At 42.4% G+C, this 16,653-nt stretch overlaps 1 protein-coding gene across 3 annotated transcripts in view; it reads left to right on the plus strand.

The window, feature by feature from the left end:
- Positions 1 to 16,653, plus strand: part of dip2ba (disco-interacting protein 2 homolog Ba) — a 79,707-nt gene that overhangs the window by 40,121 nt on the left and 22,933 nt on the right. For 2 of the 3 annotated variants that reach the window (XM_061693393.1, XM_061693404.1), the window contains 16 exons: positions 541 to 632; positions 715 to 825; positions 2,125 to 2,248; positions 2,502 to 2,611; positions 2,752 to 2,854; positions 5,374 to 5,438; positions 5,522 to 5,615; positions 5,696 to 5,815; positions 5,907 to 6,021; positions 11,919 to 12,058; positions 12,151 to 12,287; positions 13,122 to 13,202; positions 13,291 to 13,418; positions 13,493 to 13,607; positions 14,360 to 14,561; positions 14,650 to 14,762. In XM_061693393.1, the coding sequence (XP_061549377.1) occupies positions 541 to 632; positions 715 to 825; positions 2,125 to 2,248; positions 2,502 to 2,611; positions 2,752 to 2,854; positions 5,374 to 5,438; positions 5,522 to 5,615; positions 5,696 to 5,815; positions 5,907 to 6,021; positions 11,919 to 12,058; positions 12,151 to 12,287; positions 13,122 to 13,202; positions 13,291 to 13,418; positions 13,493 to 13,607; positions 14,360 to 14,561; positions 14,650 to 14,762 (1,850 nt within the window). Of the gene's footprint in view, positions 1 to 540; positions 633 to 714; positions 826 to 2,124; positions 2,249 to 2,501; positions 2,612 to 2,751; positions 2,855 to 5,373; positions 5,439 to 5,521; positions 5,616 to 5,695; positions 5,816 to 5,906; positions 6,022 to 11,918; positions 12,059 to 12,150; positions 12,288 to 13,121; positions 13,203 to 13,290; positions 13,423 to 13,492; positions 13,608 to 14,359; positions 14,562 to 14,649; positions 14,763 to 16,653 lie in introns of those variants that run through there. The other variant, XM_061693413.1, reaches the window with a different exon arrangement.

Raw genomic sequence — 16,653 nt, forward strand, 5'->3', positions numbered from 1 at the left:
TTAATAACTGTTCAGGCTATGTTTAATTAGCATATTTATTGTTATAATTGGTATTTGCAGCAGTTGACATTTCTATTATACAGTAAACACTGACAACAAATACGGAGGCTAAAATAAGTATAAAATGAAATCAACCAGTAATGTAAACTAAAACGCTAAAACATAACGCATACATAAAACATTCAAACATTTTGTACAAAAGAGCCAAGGGACGTATTGCAGCTAGACAGTCGGCTGCTAGCGCAAGAAGCTAACTTAGTGGGCTACATCTTCAGTCATTGTTCCTTCAATGGGCTCAAATGCTCAACACAGTCACAAAAAACCCACATCAAAATTTTTTGCTCACAAAATCCTGCCGCCTGAGAGTCCTATCACGCTTGTCCAAGTGAAGAAAAACATGAAGTGGAACAGGAACGGAAGCGAGACTTGTGGTGAATCACCCACATGACTGCTGTCCATCATCCCGAACTATCGTTGACTGAAACATGGAACAAAAGTACTTGGACACATTCTGATTTATTTATTTTTTTCTCCTTGTAGGCAAACTGTGGAGTCGCAGTCTGAAACTGGCTTACACGCTACTGAATAAACTGGGCACAAAGACAGAACCTGTACTACAACCTGGAGATCGAGTACGAGCATGTCAATCTCCGCACACCGAGTGTGCACACGTCACGCAAGTGACGTGGAAATGTTTTCTCTTTTGTCTCCTAGGTGGCGCTGGTTTACCCAAACAGTGACCCTGGTATGTTGTGGGTTGCATTCTATGGCTGTTTGTTGGCTGAGGTCATCCCTGTCCCTATTGAAGTACCACTTTCGAAACAAGTAAGGACCATGCGATCTGTAAAGGCGACACATTATGCTTTCTTGTCTGTGACATGCTATCATCAAAATATCCCAACGATTAAGAATTATAGCACACTCTATTCAGCCTTGCCAAAATTAGCCAATCGTGAGGGGGCTAATGCAAGGGAGTGTGTATACCCCGTGCCAAATACTGGCCCAATGGCGAATTGTTACCATAACAACCAGCGGCTGACCGAAGGCGTTGGTACTAGGTGAGTTGCATCTCTATTCAGAAGCGGAGCCCAGAAATTGAAAAAAAAAAAAAAAAAAGCAAACTTCCGTAAAAACTGTGAAAGCATTTTCACTAAGGGAGGCAGCACTTCGTACACTTAGTGTGTGAGCCATCCATGTGACACATGCAGCAGATGCATTGCAGGCCACTGCTTGAAAGTGGCAGGTCTCCTCCGAGCCTACCTGCCACGTCGTGGGCCGGAAAACTTTTGTAGGGGCATTTATACGTAAACGGCTCGCTCACAGGCACATTTTTAAAATAAAAGGTAATAAAAAGATAACAAGAAAAATATGAGCGTGCCGGATAAAATCACTAGATATTTTACTTTTTATTTGGACTTCATAAAGACTGTGTTGGCTGGTCACAGACTGTGGACAGGCCGTACGTGGCCCACAGGCGGTACATTTCTCTGTCTAATAGAAGAGTAGTGCTTTAGTGCCATCTAGTGGCATCTACTGTAGGGAATTATAAACCGTTTTAGGGGTACGTCAGTTACTCACATTTTTTCTCGCTATTTGTGGTTGGGCAGACCAAAACCCCCTCCCCCCCAACGCTAGCAGCAGGGGATTACTGGATATCAACGTTCACAAAAAGGTGCCAAACGTGTGCATCAATATTTATACGTATTGATGCTGACATTTAGAGCACCATACGCTATGTTGGCAAGTTCCTATTTGGGACTCTAAAATGATTATCGGGGCAAGTCCCCCTCTTTTAGCCACCATGTCGGAAATACGAATGTTGCCATCATGAAGATACATGTCCTGCTCCTTCTCCTTCTCTTGCTCGGTTGTAGTGCCCACACAAATACATCAAGATGCATCTGAACATGCAGAAGCACACAAAACAAACCTTGAGTTTTCCTGGACAGCTGCTATCAAAATATAAAAGCACCGTAGTTGTTCAACATTTTATTTTCACTTCATAACAACTCTGTGAGAGCTGGTCAGAGATTTTGGACGGGCCGTAAAATGTCCAGGTCTGGTCTGTAGTTTTGTACAGATTAATTGTCCATTATATTAATCGGCCGTTGTCTCTCTCCATAGGATGCAGGCAGCCAGCAGATTGGCTTCCTCTTGGGCAGCTGTGGTGTCAGTCTGGCACTGACCAGTGAAGTATGTCTCAAAGGGCTGCCCAAGACACCAAATGGAGAGATCATTCAGTTCAAAGGTTAGCCATCCCCAGGGCTTCATTGCCAATATGTACTACTGGCTCAGCGTTGGTCATATGTGCCTCCTGGAGACCCATTAGAGGGCATCTTTAGAGGGATTATACATTGTGGTGTTAAGATTTGCTTGGGTGGCCTTTCTGCATGCACAGCAGTAGCTGAGACTGCAAAGTGAAAACTTAGTTTTAGTGTGGGTCATTATGAGGTCTCTCTTCGCCTTGTAGTCAGCTAAAAATACTTGTTCTCCTTTCCCAGGATGGCCGAGAATGAAATGGGTGGTGACGGACACCAAGTACCTCACCAAACCTTCCAAAGACTGGCAGCCTCATATTCCCACTGCCAACACAGACACTGCCTACATCGAGGTACTCACATCTAAGCCGAATGTATTTTTCCTATCATGTAGCTTCTGAAATGTCACACGTGTTGTTATATAGTTTAGTATGAAGTATACTGGTAGAGCTCCACTTCCTGTCTGAAGGATGTCTGATTCCACTCATTGCAGTACAAAGCCAGTAAGGAGGGGACAGTGATGGGTGTGGCTGTGTCCAAGCTCTCCATGCTGACTCACTGTCAAGCCCTGACACAGGCCTGTAACTACTGTGAAGGTCAGTACGCCAAATAATAATAGCATAGATCATTTTCCACTTGAGACGATGTGAGTCCCATTATGCACCAGTTTGGAAACAATGAGTCCAAGCCCTGGAACAATGAGTCTCTGCAATTCATCATTTCAGAGTACAGATACAGTAATCCTCCGCTATATGACGGTTGTTGCTTCGTGGTCCCGCTATATTGCAGATTTTTATTTGTACAATTTGGACAGTATTTTTGTGTTATCCATTGCTTCTGCTCTCTCTCAATATATTATGTTTCAGCCTGCCACGATGGGAATTTTTTTTAGAAGGATATATTTTCCCAAAAACTATCACGATAAGTATATTGATGTTTTTTTTTTATGGCACTGATATAATGATGTTATAGAGCATAATAATTCAAGTACATCCTTTTTAAGAACAATTAACTTTCAATTCTAAAGAACATTGAACATAGGCATTGTAAAATCAATGTAATATGAATAAAATATCTTAGATAAATAAAGAATATAAATAAATCAGACTGAGGCTCTGTTTGCAAAAACAAACATTTGGCAGTATAGAGTCATTAATCCACTAAAAAGGCCCACAAAATGTCTTAAAGCCTGTCAAATTTGAATTAATTAAAAAACAGTTTTTAAAACAGATGCCATACATTTTAATATTACTGTTGTTTTTTTTAGTCTTTATTTTTATTTATTGTATGAATGTTTTCTTTTTATGTACTGTACAATTTCTGCTGCCTCTTGGTTTTTGAAAAAGAGCTTTTATTTGTCAATGAGCTTTTACCTGGTTAAATAAAGGATAAATAAAATGTAACATAAAGCCCACCCTCGAGCTGCTGGACTGTGACGTGAGACCCTTACCTCTCAATCAAATGACGCTGAAAATCAGCTATTGCCTGAATATTGATAACGTGTGCCGCTGTGGTTATGGTTAATAAACCGTTAACTTTTCCGTGTGTGTGTGTGTGTGTGTATGTGTGTGTGCGCGTGTGTGTGTGTGTGTTATGTGGGGAACACACACACACACACAACAAGTGCTGATGTTTCAACGATGATGTGCGGTCGAGTGAGCTTTTTAGCTCCAGCCCTTAGCTCGAATGTAATAAACGGTTAACTTTCCTTTAGGTGTCCTATTAGTGTGCATCTACGAAGCAAATGCGATTCTGCCAGCAGTTTACTGCGTCTTGAGCAGCACGGCGGTTGTTACCACACCAATGAAAATTGATCAAGTCCAGAAAAAAATCCTGTGTCGATTGTATTTATGGAACGATGACCCACACTAATCTGCCTCTGATTTGGTAGCACTAAGACAGGAGTCGTACTTTTGATTCACTGTGTGGGGAAGCTCTTCACCAACACACACACAGACACACACACAAACACACACACACACACACACACACACACACACACACGTACACACGTAGGGCATCTTAAACCATGCGTCAATGGACTCAGAACGAATATGCTTCCCTGCTCATCGTCTCAGACGCGGAACACATCAAACGAGATCCCTGAACGGTATCATAATTAGGGCTGGAACTTAACCGTGGCGTTAATTCGAATAAGTAGGAAAAAAAGTACAGAAAAATATTTATTGAAAAAAATAACAGAATAATACAGTATAATAATTATAACACCGTGCTGTAATTACTGGCACAGCAATAACACTTTTTTTTGCTTAGGATACTGTGAAAATCATGGGGATTTCAGCTATTCTGCCTTCATAGTTAACGCCAATATACCTGAAAAAAATACTTAATTTTCGGTTGAATTAAGTACGCTTTTTTTGTGTTGTAGCGACAGACAACCATTTACACAAATATTCAAATCGTCACCGTTGGAAATCGTAAGGCAAATGTGCCACTACACCATCAGTGACTCCATTTCTTATTGTCACAAATATTTTCATGAGTTTAAAATGGGATTACTTGCAATGAATAAACGACAAAGCATCCAATATAACTGTAAAATAAAACATTTTAATCTAGTTCCACTGCATAATAATAATAATAATAATTGACTGGGATCAGCTCCAGCTCACCTGCGATCCTAATGGAGACAAGCGCTATAGAAAATGGATGGATAGTTACAATAATAATAATGATAATGGATTGCACACTGATTGAGGAGTATCTGTAACATTTGCACAACCAACATTGTCCCAGATGATCGCACTACTCGTCACTTTAAACCGCATACACTCCTTGAAGTCTCAGCGCCCTTTGCACAATGGTCATTGCACCGGACTATTGCAATATTAGTCATTTGAACTGCTCTAAGTGCTAGAGGACTCTGCATTTTTTTGCACAATTGTTTTTTGTCAATGTCTTTATGTCTCCAAAGTGTTCTGTAAATTGACTGTCTGTTGTACTAGAGCGGCTCCAACTACCGGAGACAAATTCCTTGTGTGTTTTGGACATACTTGGCAAATAAAGATGATTCTGATTACATAGACATAGCATTATCTCTCCTTCCTGTGTGTGTCTCTCCCATTCGCTAATGTGTTTCTGCTTTTTGTTTCAGGTGAGACTCTGGTTAATGTTTTGGACTGCAAGAAGGACATGGGTTTGTGGCATGGCGTCTTAACGGTGAGATGCTGCCGTTTGCCCTCTAGAGCCAATAGACTGGTGGGCAATCCCAATATTGACAACATGTGCGTGGTCCTTTACAGAGTGTCATGAATAGAATCCACACCATTACTGTGCCCTATTCTGTCATGAAAGCCTGCCCCATGTCCTGGGTGCAGAGGGTGCACATTCACAAAGGTGTGCCTTCATTTCTCTTATTATGATGGTTGTTTGTCGATATTTTGTGTCAGTACACATTGTTTCCTCTCATCTCGCAGCCCGTGTGGCCTTGGTGAAGTGCCGTGACATTCACTGGGCAATGATGGCCCACAAAGAGCAGAGGGACACCAACCTGTCCTCCATACGAATGCTTATAGTAGCTGATGGAGCAAACCCATGTGAGTCACATACCTTTTATATTTTAACTTTTTGTAGACATTGTTTTGGTTTTAAGTTATTGACTCTTTTCTCTGTTTTGTGCGCAATTAGGGTCAGTGTCATCATGCGATGCCTTCCTGAATGTTTTCCAGTCTCATGGTCTAAAGCCTGAGGTCATCTGTCCATGTGCCACATCACCCGAGGCCTTGACGGTGGCCATTCGCAGGTTTGATAAGGGCCATATTCTCCTACAGTGCTGTGAAAAATATTTGTCCCCGTCTCAAATTCTTATTTTTTGCAGCGTTTCCCCACTTTAATAAAAACGATGTCATATTGCGCGTAGGTCTCGTCATGATGCATTTGTGGTGATTTCAAGGATTTTGTGCAAATCAGCAGAGCTCACGGTTCCCGACTTCATAGTTACGCTCGGATGTAGACAGGCGACGGAAGAAAAAGGCACAGGGATGGAGTTTTGGGGAAACTGGTTCCTGCTGGGAGAGGACAGCTACCGCTCCCGTGTCAGAGGCGTCCATCTCCACCACAAACTGGAGGGAGGGGTCAGGGTGTCACAGGATGGGAGCACTGGTAAACAGTTCTTTGAAACGTTTGAATGCTTGCGATGCGGCAGGGGTTCAATGGAAAGGTGAGCTGGTGGAGGTGAGACTGGTGAGAGGTATGGCAACCTTGCTGTAGTCATGGATGAAAAGTCGATAGAAGTTGGCGAAACCGAGGAAACGTTGAAGCTCCTTGCGGGTGGAGGGAATGGGCCAGTTGCCGACTGCTTGGAAGGCGTTGGAGGACTTGACAGACATGCTGGCGATGTTCTTCGGGGAGCCGGAGAAGATGCGTATGTCGTCAAGATAGACGAAAACGAACCGATTCAGCATGTCGCGGAGGCCGTCATTATTGAAGGTTTGAAAAACGGCAGCGGCGTTGGTTAATCCAAACGGCATGACCAGGTACTCGAAGTGTCCAAGTGGAGAGCCGTTTTCTATTCATCCCCTTCTCTGATGCGGATGGGATGCGATGCGTTGCGTAAATCTGAACTGGTGGGACACATATGAGCAAACAACCATTCGCACTCACATTCACGCCTACGGGCAATTTAAAGTCTTCAGTTAACCTAGCGTGCATGTTTTTGGGATGTGGAAGGAAACTGGAGTACCTGAAGAAAACCCACGCAGGCACGGGGAGAACATGCAAACTCCACACAGGCGAGGCCGGATTTGAACCCTGGTCCTCAGAACTGTGAAGTGGATGTGCTCATCCAGTGTTCCCCAACCTTCTTTCCACCGCGGACCGGTTTGGAGTCAGCATTTTTCTCACGGACCGGCTGCGGTGGCGTACACACACACACACACGCGCACGCGCACCACGCGCACACGCACGCACACGCCTCACTTTTGATTCCTCCTTCGCCGTTCGTCCATTCACTGGTTGACTTAGGTACTTGAGAGGCTTTAGCAGGTCAAGCGCCCCAGGAAGGTTAAACACCATATTGCCCTTGAAGTGTGGGTGCAGTTACAATATATGCTACTTGTACTGTACCATTAATATTCTAAAAGAGACTTCCAGAAATCTATCAAATATATGTATATTTAATTGAGCTGATGAGAGGTGTTGTGAGTTGGATAGTAAAGCCTTTTAGCTGTCATATTAATTATATTTATTATTATATATATTTATTATGTCTTTGATGAAATTTAATTTTAAAACTAACAAAAGGCTCACTGGAGAAATTATGTGGTCGGTCAGCACACAGTTAAAGCGAAAGGGCTGCTGCCAGGCGGAGAGAGCCAGTGGAGGAAAAACAAAAACCCAGGGTTCATAATGACATTTATAAAGAAAAGGTGAAAGAATATAATAGACCAATTAAACAGGCTTGACTTTCTTTCTTGTCCAAAATCATAGATGAAAATATTCATATTTAGTACTTTATTGACAAATTTATCAATCGACCCTCCCATCAGAAATATTGTATTATAAAAAATGTGAGCCATTCGACTCATTTTCACCAACAAAATCATTGCTGTTGTACAAGGGATCAATACGGTAAGATCTAAAAATGAACCTGTCCTGTCCTTTACAAACTTAACTTGTGTCATGGCACACTTTGATGGCACAGATCTGACAGAACTAGAACTTATTGTTGGTCAGCTCAGGTCCTCCACGTGCTGCTTGCATCCCTCATACAGCCGTTTATCAATGACATTAACCAATGGATGACAAATAACTTTAAAACTTAACAAAGACAAAACAGAACACTATCATTTTTGGTGCACAGGATCACTAATACACAATCGCAACGCACTTGAAAGCCCTATCCCTAGACAGTAAAACTGAAGCAAGAAATTTGGGTATAATCATTAACAGAATCAGAATCATCTTTATTTGCCAAGTATGTCCACAAAACACACGAGGAATTTGTCTCCGGTAGTTGGAGCCGCTCTAGTACGACAACAGACAGTCAGTTGTATTCCAAAAAGAACTCTCTAGGTCTGCTCAAAATTGCAGTCTCACTATTCCTTGGACTAACACTAGGCAAGGGGGAGAAACTTTTTGCATCTGGAACAACCTGCCCAATCCGGGAAAACTGGCAACATCAGTGACGACATTCAAACAAGTGTTTACTTCGCGGAGGCAACCGTCCTCCTGTGCGCATCGCTTCATGCTTCCACGTCGTCCATTAATTCCTGATAATTGTACACCTGCCGGGCATTAACCCTGACGTGTACACGTCTGATCTTGTATGATCGACGTGACTCATAATAGTAGGGTTGGCACTGGGTCATGAAACCTCTTAGCCAATGTGGCTAAACCGTATAAACATCTCCTAGCCACAGTTGCGTGTACATAGCCACAGCATCACGTGCATTATGTGGCTAAACCTTTAGCCCAATCAAAACTACCTAGTCATCAATTACGATTAAGGCTGAACGATTTGCGACGATTTAATTGCGAGGTTGTTGTCTTTTTTTTGTTAACAAATATTGCAATTTTGAGTAAGCATGCAATTTTTGTGGTAAGTTTAAAGTATCTTCAGCATAATTCACTAAGCACAAGAAATAAATGATTCGATAGTATGACCAACACGACATTGGATACAGCCAACAAATAACTCTTTCCTGTTGGCCAGCCCTAAATGGTATGGTGAATTGATATGAATTAACAAATCTTTATTTTACTATCCAGCCATCCTATGTTCTGTACCGCTTATTCTTACTCGGGTCGTGGGTTAGGTAGAGCCTATTCAACTGACTCTGGGCAATAGGCCGGGGCCAATGGGCAATTTAGAGTTTTCAATTAACCTACCATGCATGTTTTTGGAAGTGAGAGGTAACCGGAGAAAAACCACGCAGGCACGGGGAGAACATGTAAACTCCACACAGGCGAGGCCGGATTTGAACCCGGGTCCTCAGAACCTTGAGGCATATGTGCTAAGCAGTTGACCACCGTGCCCCTGATTTAACTCCATGCATTTAAAACATGTAATGTGAGGGTAAAAAAACCTTTTCATCAACATGTAATTATAAAAGCGATTGAAATGGGAAACTAAGTTAGATGTTGATTAATGTTCTTATTAATTACAGTTAAAATGTTGATGATTCACTTATTTAATAATCCTCAAGAAGGATCTTAAGGACTTTATGTAGCTCAGGAAAGAGGAGAATTTTCTCAAATTCAAACTTCTTAGTTAAATAGATGAATATTCTAAATATTTGCTGGTAAATATTTGTGGGCTAACTTAACCTGTTCGATACAGTGCCACGAAAAAGTATTGCCCCCCTTCTCAAATTCTTAGATTTTTGCATAGTTTCCAACTTTAATGTTTAAGATCATCAAGCAAATGTAAATATCAGACAAATGTAGCCCAAGTTAACTTAAAATGCAGTTTTTAAATGGTAATATCATTTATTAAGGGAAAAAACTATTTAAAGTTACCTGGATCTGTGTGAAAAAGTAATGGCCCCCTAGACCTGGTTGGGTCATCCTCAGCGGCAACAACCGAAATCAAGCGTGTTAACATTTCTGTGGTAATATTTTGGCCAACCCTGCAGATTTGTTTAAATTCCGCAAAAATGGAGGGTTTTCGAGCATGAAGGGCCTTTTCAAGGTCATGTCACTGCATTTCAATCGTATTCAAGTGTGGACTTTGACTCCAAAGTCAATGATTCCAAAACCTTCATTTTGTTTATTTTAAGCCATTCAAAGGTTGACTTGCTGGTGTGTTTTGGATCGTTAATCCAGCAGCAGAACCCAAGTGCGCTTCATCTTGAGGTCATCATGGCTTAACATTCTCCTTCAAGATTTTCTGGTAAAGAGCAGAATTCATCCATCCATCCGTCCATCCATCCATCCATTTTCTGAGCCGATTCTCCTCACTAGGGTCGCGGGCGTGCTGGAGCCTATCCCAGCTGACATCGGGCAGGAGGCGGGATACACCCTGAACTGGTTTCCAGCCAATCGCAGGGCACATACAAACAAACGACCATTCGGACACACAGTCACACCTACGGGCAATTTAGAGTCCCCAATTAATGCATGTTTTTTGGGATGTGGGAGGAAACCGGAGTGCCCACGCAGGCACGGGGAGAACATGCAAACTCCACACAGGCGGGGCCGGGGATTGAACCCGGGTCCTCAGAACTGTGAGGCTGACGCTCTAACCAGTCGGCCACCGTGCCGCCAGCAGAATTCATGGTTCTATCAATCACAGCAATTTGTCCAGGTCCTGAAGGAGCAAAGAAGCCCAAGACCATCACACTACCACGACTATGTTTGACTGTTGGTATGATGATCTTTTTCTGAAATGCTGTGCTACATTTACGATAGATGTATCAATGGCTCTCCCTATGGTTAGCTGGAATCCTAAAGCGTGAGAAAACCCTTTCCACACTGATGGATGTCAATTACTTTATTTCTTGACTGTTCTGGAATTTCTTCGTGTCGTTTTGTTGCAGCTATTTTACATGTTTTGTCCAACTTGATTTTGTCGGGACAGATTCTGTTTCAATGATTTCTTGATTGAACAGATAATCACGTTTGGGTGTTATCAGTGAAAATTAACCAAAAATTGTGATTAGCCACAATTAATTCATGATTTAAATCAGGGGGCAATTACTTTTTCACCTAGGGCCAGGTGACTTTGAATAGTTTTTTTCCCCCTTAATAAATAAAATTATTTAAAAACAGGATTTTAAGTTATTTACATTTGCTTGATTATTTTACGGCATGACAACAAAGTAGGATTTGCGGCTCTTGGATTCATGAAAAAGGCAGCTAACTAGCTAGGTGCGAGAACAAATGTGAATGAATTGCAGCACACATTGACCAGCAACGTTTCAAATGTCATTTCCATCCATTCTCAATTCCGTTTATCCCGTTCAGGGTCGCGGGGTGCTGGAATATGTTGCGGTAAAATTCTTCAATTAAGCGCCAAGCGGCATTGAGTCTTATCTTCCCAGGCGTGCCCCTCCCCGCAGCTGGGAAACACAGAGAGCATGTCTGCATAGGGTGCAGCGGCTGCACTCGGTGATGAGACTTTTACGAAGCTTGGGGGGGGGGGGGGGGAATTAAACCACAAACACCGTTAACACAGAGCAGAATGAGAGCGCTAAACATCACTTTTATCAGGAAGGGCTTTTGACGCCCTTTTTCTCGGGAAAGGGGCGCAGTTTATGCAGATTGCAGCACATGGGCACAAGCACGTCACTTAGAATGAATTCTGATTCACAAAAATACACGTGGTGGTGCGGAGAAAATTGATTGTCATTAATATGACGGTGATTTTGCTCACCTTGTCCACAGTGACAACATTTCTACGTATTTATTAGTGAATGAGGCCCCCTGAGTTTACCTTGCGCATGAAAGGTACTTATACATAACAAAGTATTTATTGATTATACAGGTACTTGTATGTCGTTGTCTCCCACCACTGCCTTCCTATCTATCCTGTATGGTATATGGAGGGTATGGTATGGGTAGCATTTATTGTTAGTCCTCAATATATGTAAAACATACAGAGGGCCGAAATAACTTTAGCTGCATGTATGTATTTATGTTTTTCTGTAGGTAGGTAGGTAGGTACGTACATATAATGTTATCCTGTTGCCTCCGTTGCAGACCCGGTGCACGAGGAGCTCCTTTGCCAGCCAGGGCCATTCTCTCCATGGGCGGGCTAAGCCACGGTGTGATCAGAGTGAACACCGAGGACAAGAATTCAGCTCTCACTGTTCAAGACGTCGGCCACATCATGCCTGGAGGTTCGCCAGACTCAGTCGTACATGCTAACTCCTGCCAATATCGTAACATAAGACGCCCAGAGTTGACGTTCTGACCTTTATGTGTATTTCAGCTCTGATGTGCATTGTGAAACCAGACGGCTCTCCTCAGCTGTGCAAAACGGATGAGATAGGAGAAATTGTTATTAGCTCTCGAGCGGGGGGCACCATGTACTACGGCCTTCCTGGGGTCACCAAGAACACTTTTGAGGTCCGTCAAAGCCCAAATTGAAGCAATTTTGAGACAGAATTGTCTCGCCCCCCCCCCAAAAGAACTACTTATAAAAGTGAAACCAACAAAATGTATTTAAAGACACACTTCTTTTTAAACATATCTGCTCCTAACTACATGAGGAACGTGCGTTTCAGAACACATTGTTCGGGAAAGTAAAATTAAATAATAATAATTGCACAAAATAAATAAGGCTGACTGCAAATTGTGTTTCTGTAGTCAAATCCGATGAAGGTATGACCCTCAGATTTTATGTAATTAAAAACAGAATTTAATTTCAACTCTCGATAGCAGTTGTGTTCACTTGAGGAGCAGCACAATAAAACGGTGTTCGGATTACATAGACCAGAGGTGTCAAACTCAAGGCCCAACAGCCAGATCCTGCTCCACATCATTTTATGTGGTCAACTTCAATGATTCCTGCCAACATTTCTACCAACATTTTCAGTTGTCATGTGTAATGAATAATATTGAGATATTGCAAGCATTTTTTTGTTTGTTGTTACCCAACCCCTTTTTACAGTAACTTGAACAATAGAACAAAAAATGATCCTCGCCTTCTGATTCCAAAACTAATTATCCATCAATTTGTTGTGCATATATAATAATATGATGAAGTGATTAAACATTTATATAGTTTCGCAGTCACAACGACCTTCTGAGGGAAACCATAACCCCAATGTGGCCCGCAACAAAAATAATTTTAATACGCCTGAGATAGACACATTGTACCTGTACAGTATCATAGACATTTGGAGGGTGCCCCGTAGGATGCAGTGTCGTCTGCGACAATCTAACGTTTTGCCCCTTTAGGTGATCCCTGTCAACCAATCTGGAGCGCCTTTAGGAGAAGTTCCCTTTACCCGTACGGGTTTGCTTGGATTTGTTGGCCCAGTAAGTCGAATGCGAATAAAAAAATAAAGTGCTGACATTTAGTATGTGTTTAGTAGGCGCTGAGGTGCTCCTTCTGTCCTTCCCACAGGGCAGCCTGGTATTTGTTGTGGGCAAGATTGAGGGGATGCTGATGGTGAGCCGGCGACGTCACAGCGCCGACGACCTCGTGGCCACAGCGCTCGCTGTGGAGCCGGTCAAAACAGTTTACAGGGGCAGGTGAGCTACTGCCTGCTTTGTAATATGATCTGTATAATGCTGTATATTGTTTTCATCCCTCTGACTCTGTCCAGGATCACCGTGTTTTCAGTGACTGTGTTTTATGATGAGAGAATCGTGATCGTGGCTGAGCAACGGCCTGATGCCAGTGAGGAGGACAGCTTCCAATGGATGAGTCGAGTTCTGCAGGTATATTAAGCTCACCCCCAAACATTTGGAGTTCCGACAACATCTGGGTGAAATATGACGTCATGATACGATGCGAGCCGTCTAATTTTAGTCAGCATCAAAGGAGGAACTCTCCTTGTGTGTGTTTGCCTTTTTCTTTGTGATTTATGTGATACTTTTTCTAAAAGGATAACGAGAGAAGAAGAATATCCGCAGGAAGTTAGTGTGAAATAAACAGACTTCCATACTAAGGAGTATCAAGCACTTTAGTCCACAGTATGTGTTTCAGTGTAGTGCTGTTAATGGTTTCCATTTGGTAGGTTTATGCTTCTTGCTTTTGTTCCGTTGTTGCTGAGTTGGTAGGACTGGATTGAGCTGCTTTTTGTGAAACTTTGATTTTGATCTTCTGTGGATGGCCAAGTGCGTGTGGTTGTGATGTTTCCAGAAAGATAACTGAGTGCAGATGTAGACTGCTACGTTAGTTTCTCACACAGCTACTATTTAGCCAGCTGCCAACTGGCTAGCTGCCATATAATGGAGATGTCGCTTGTGACGTTAAGGTACAGAGTTTCATGTCTAGTTTTATAACATTAGTGGTGCGGTTCATTTTATATATATGTGTGACAGTTAATGTTAAAAAGGGTGATGTTTATTGATTTTCTTTACCCTTAGCAATGCGTCATTAACATTAAGAGAGTGTTTACACAATGTTTTCCTGTAATTTTGTGGATTAATATTGCAGTGTCATATCATGATGCACATTCTCCCCAAAGGCCATCGACAGTATCCACCAGGTGGGCCTATACTGCCTTGCTCTGGTGCCTGCCAACACCCTCCCAAAGACGCCCCTCGGCGGCATCCACATCTGCGAAACCAAGCAGAACTTCTTAGAGGGAAACCTGCACCCCTGCAACATCCTCATGTGCCCGCACACCTGCGTCACCAACATGCCCAAACCAAGGCAGAAACAGCCCGGTGAGCTTGTTAAATGAAACCATTCGACTCCTTGATTGAATGATGTGTATGTTGCTTAAAATGACTGTATGCCATCTGATCTGTGCAGTCGATGTTGGTCCAGCGTCTATGCTGGTGGGCAACCTCGTGGCGGGAAAACGTATTGCCCAGGCTACAGGCAGAGAACTGGGTGTGGTGGAGGACCAGGATCTGATTCGGAAGGTACCGCAGAGCGCACTATATTGATTGTGTTCATATCTGTGGCACAAAGTCAGATATACACGAGCTAATATTAAAGCAACTGAACTGAAGCTAGCCTTTCAGCATTACACACTATACAAAACATCCAAAAGGGGTGCACATAAGTGGTACAATCATGAGCACCAGATCAATGTAAGCCTTTGCATACCTACAGTTAAGCAAACTAGACACACATTCATTACGTTTGTAGAACATAATGACATAATGGACTCTTCTGTTGGAGCGTTGGGCCACCGGAGATCAGTGCTTGAAAAGCGCTCGTCAAATAATTAGTTTTTCAATTTGTCGTTTGTTCATTCACTTTTCAGCACTTGAGGAGCAGTCATATTCATTAGGCTTTACACGATCAGCATTTTTGGGGCCGATCACCGATCAGCAAGTTTAAAAACTAGATAACCGATCACCGATCCGATCACAAGATGGAGCAATGTGTCTATTTAAATGACCTGTTCATTTACTGTATATACTTGCGTACTTAATTGCTCAAAAAATTATATTTACAATCAATAATGTATCTTTCTTCATCTATTTATGCCTGTGAGTTATAGTGACAGACAACAAATTCTATTAGATGGCAGGAAGTTACAACATGATACATTACAACATGATAGAAATAATGAGTGCTAACTTATTGTAATTAAATTACTTCACCAACACCGAAACGTTCTAGCATGATTCGACAGAAGGGCAGCATGTTTACGTACAACCGTTAGTGTTAGCACTAGCTTGCTAGACTACACAATGTTTTGCTGCCTGCTTGCGAGCGGTATCGTATTAAAAGTACGGGAACATACCTAAAGCAAGCTTTAAACGAACGTCCTTTCCTGAGCGCCGGTGACCACCAACACCGGTTTTCCCCATTTTGTTCTTATAATAAAGTCGGCGCGATCCACTCTTGTTGTCGTCGCCACAGTAACGGGTTTATCCGGTCGCATTTGAGTTGACAAGATAAAGCCCACTGATCGTAAAAATATTTTATTGTAGTAGTCTGATATAGTGAAAGAGCAAATTTGTATTGTAGTCTGATCCAGGCATGTCTGTCCCACACCACCGACGTTTTGTTTTGTTGAATAACTATTGGCCGTCAGATATTTACAGCACTATGTCAAAAGACACGCGACAAGGCTAAAAATACACTAGCTTTTGGATTCAAATATACTGTGCAAGATGGCGACGCGCAGTAAATGTCTTTTGCGGAGCCGATCAATGACCGGCGAATTATGACATTAAAGCCGATCAGCATAAAATGCTAAATATTGGCCTATACCTATGAGGCCAATCAGATCGGTGTAAAGTCTAATATTTATTCATGTATTTCTGTTTTGTCGAGGAAAAAAAGGTACATTTGTATTAAGAGAAGCATCAAAACAGTAAACAACCACAGTTGTGTGCACCCCTGTACATATATAATTTTGCAGCATGCTAGGGACATTTCAGTGTTGGTGTCTTACCATCCACCTCTTGTTCTTCTGCCTTTATTCTCACTTGGGGTTGGCATTTAGCTGTGTATGTGGCCCACAATGATGGTAAGCTTCTAGTCTGGCCCCTGCTACCTTTGCTTCTGCTGCTTGTCAGTCAAAACGTGCTTTCTGCAGTCGTAACGTCCTCCAAGCCCCATGATGAACAGCACAGATTAGCCAATAGCGGTCCACACCAGTGATGATAAATATCAGGACCGATAATTATCGACCCATATTTTGAAAATCACACTGATCGGTCCGAAATCGAAAACAATTGTACCAATAACAAGAGCCATCTGATTCATTGGCGCGCTGGTGGCCAGTGGCTGCTGTTGCCTTGGCTTGTGACAGTCATGGATAGGTTGATCAAAATTATTTGCTGCGGCACCAAA

Source organism: Phycodurus eques, chromosome 1 (genome assembly GCF_024500275.1).
Source record: "Phycodurus eques isolate BA_2022a chromosome 1, UOR_Pequ_1.1, whole genome shotgun sequence".
In the NCBI taxonomy this organism is placed as follows: Eukaryota; Metazoa; Chordata; class Actinopteri; order Syngnathiformes; family Syngnathidae; genus Phycodurus; species Phycodurus eques.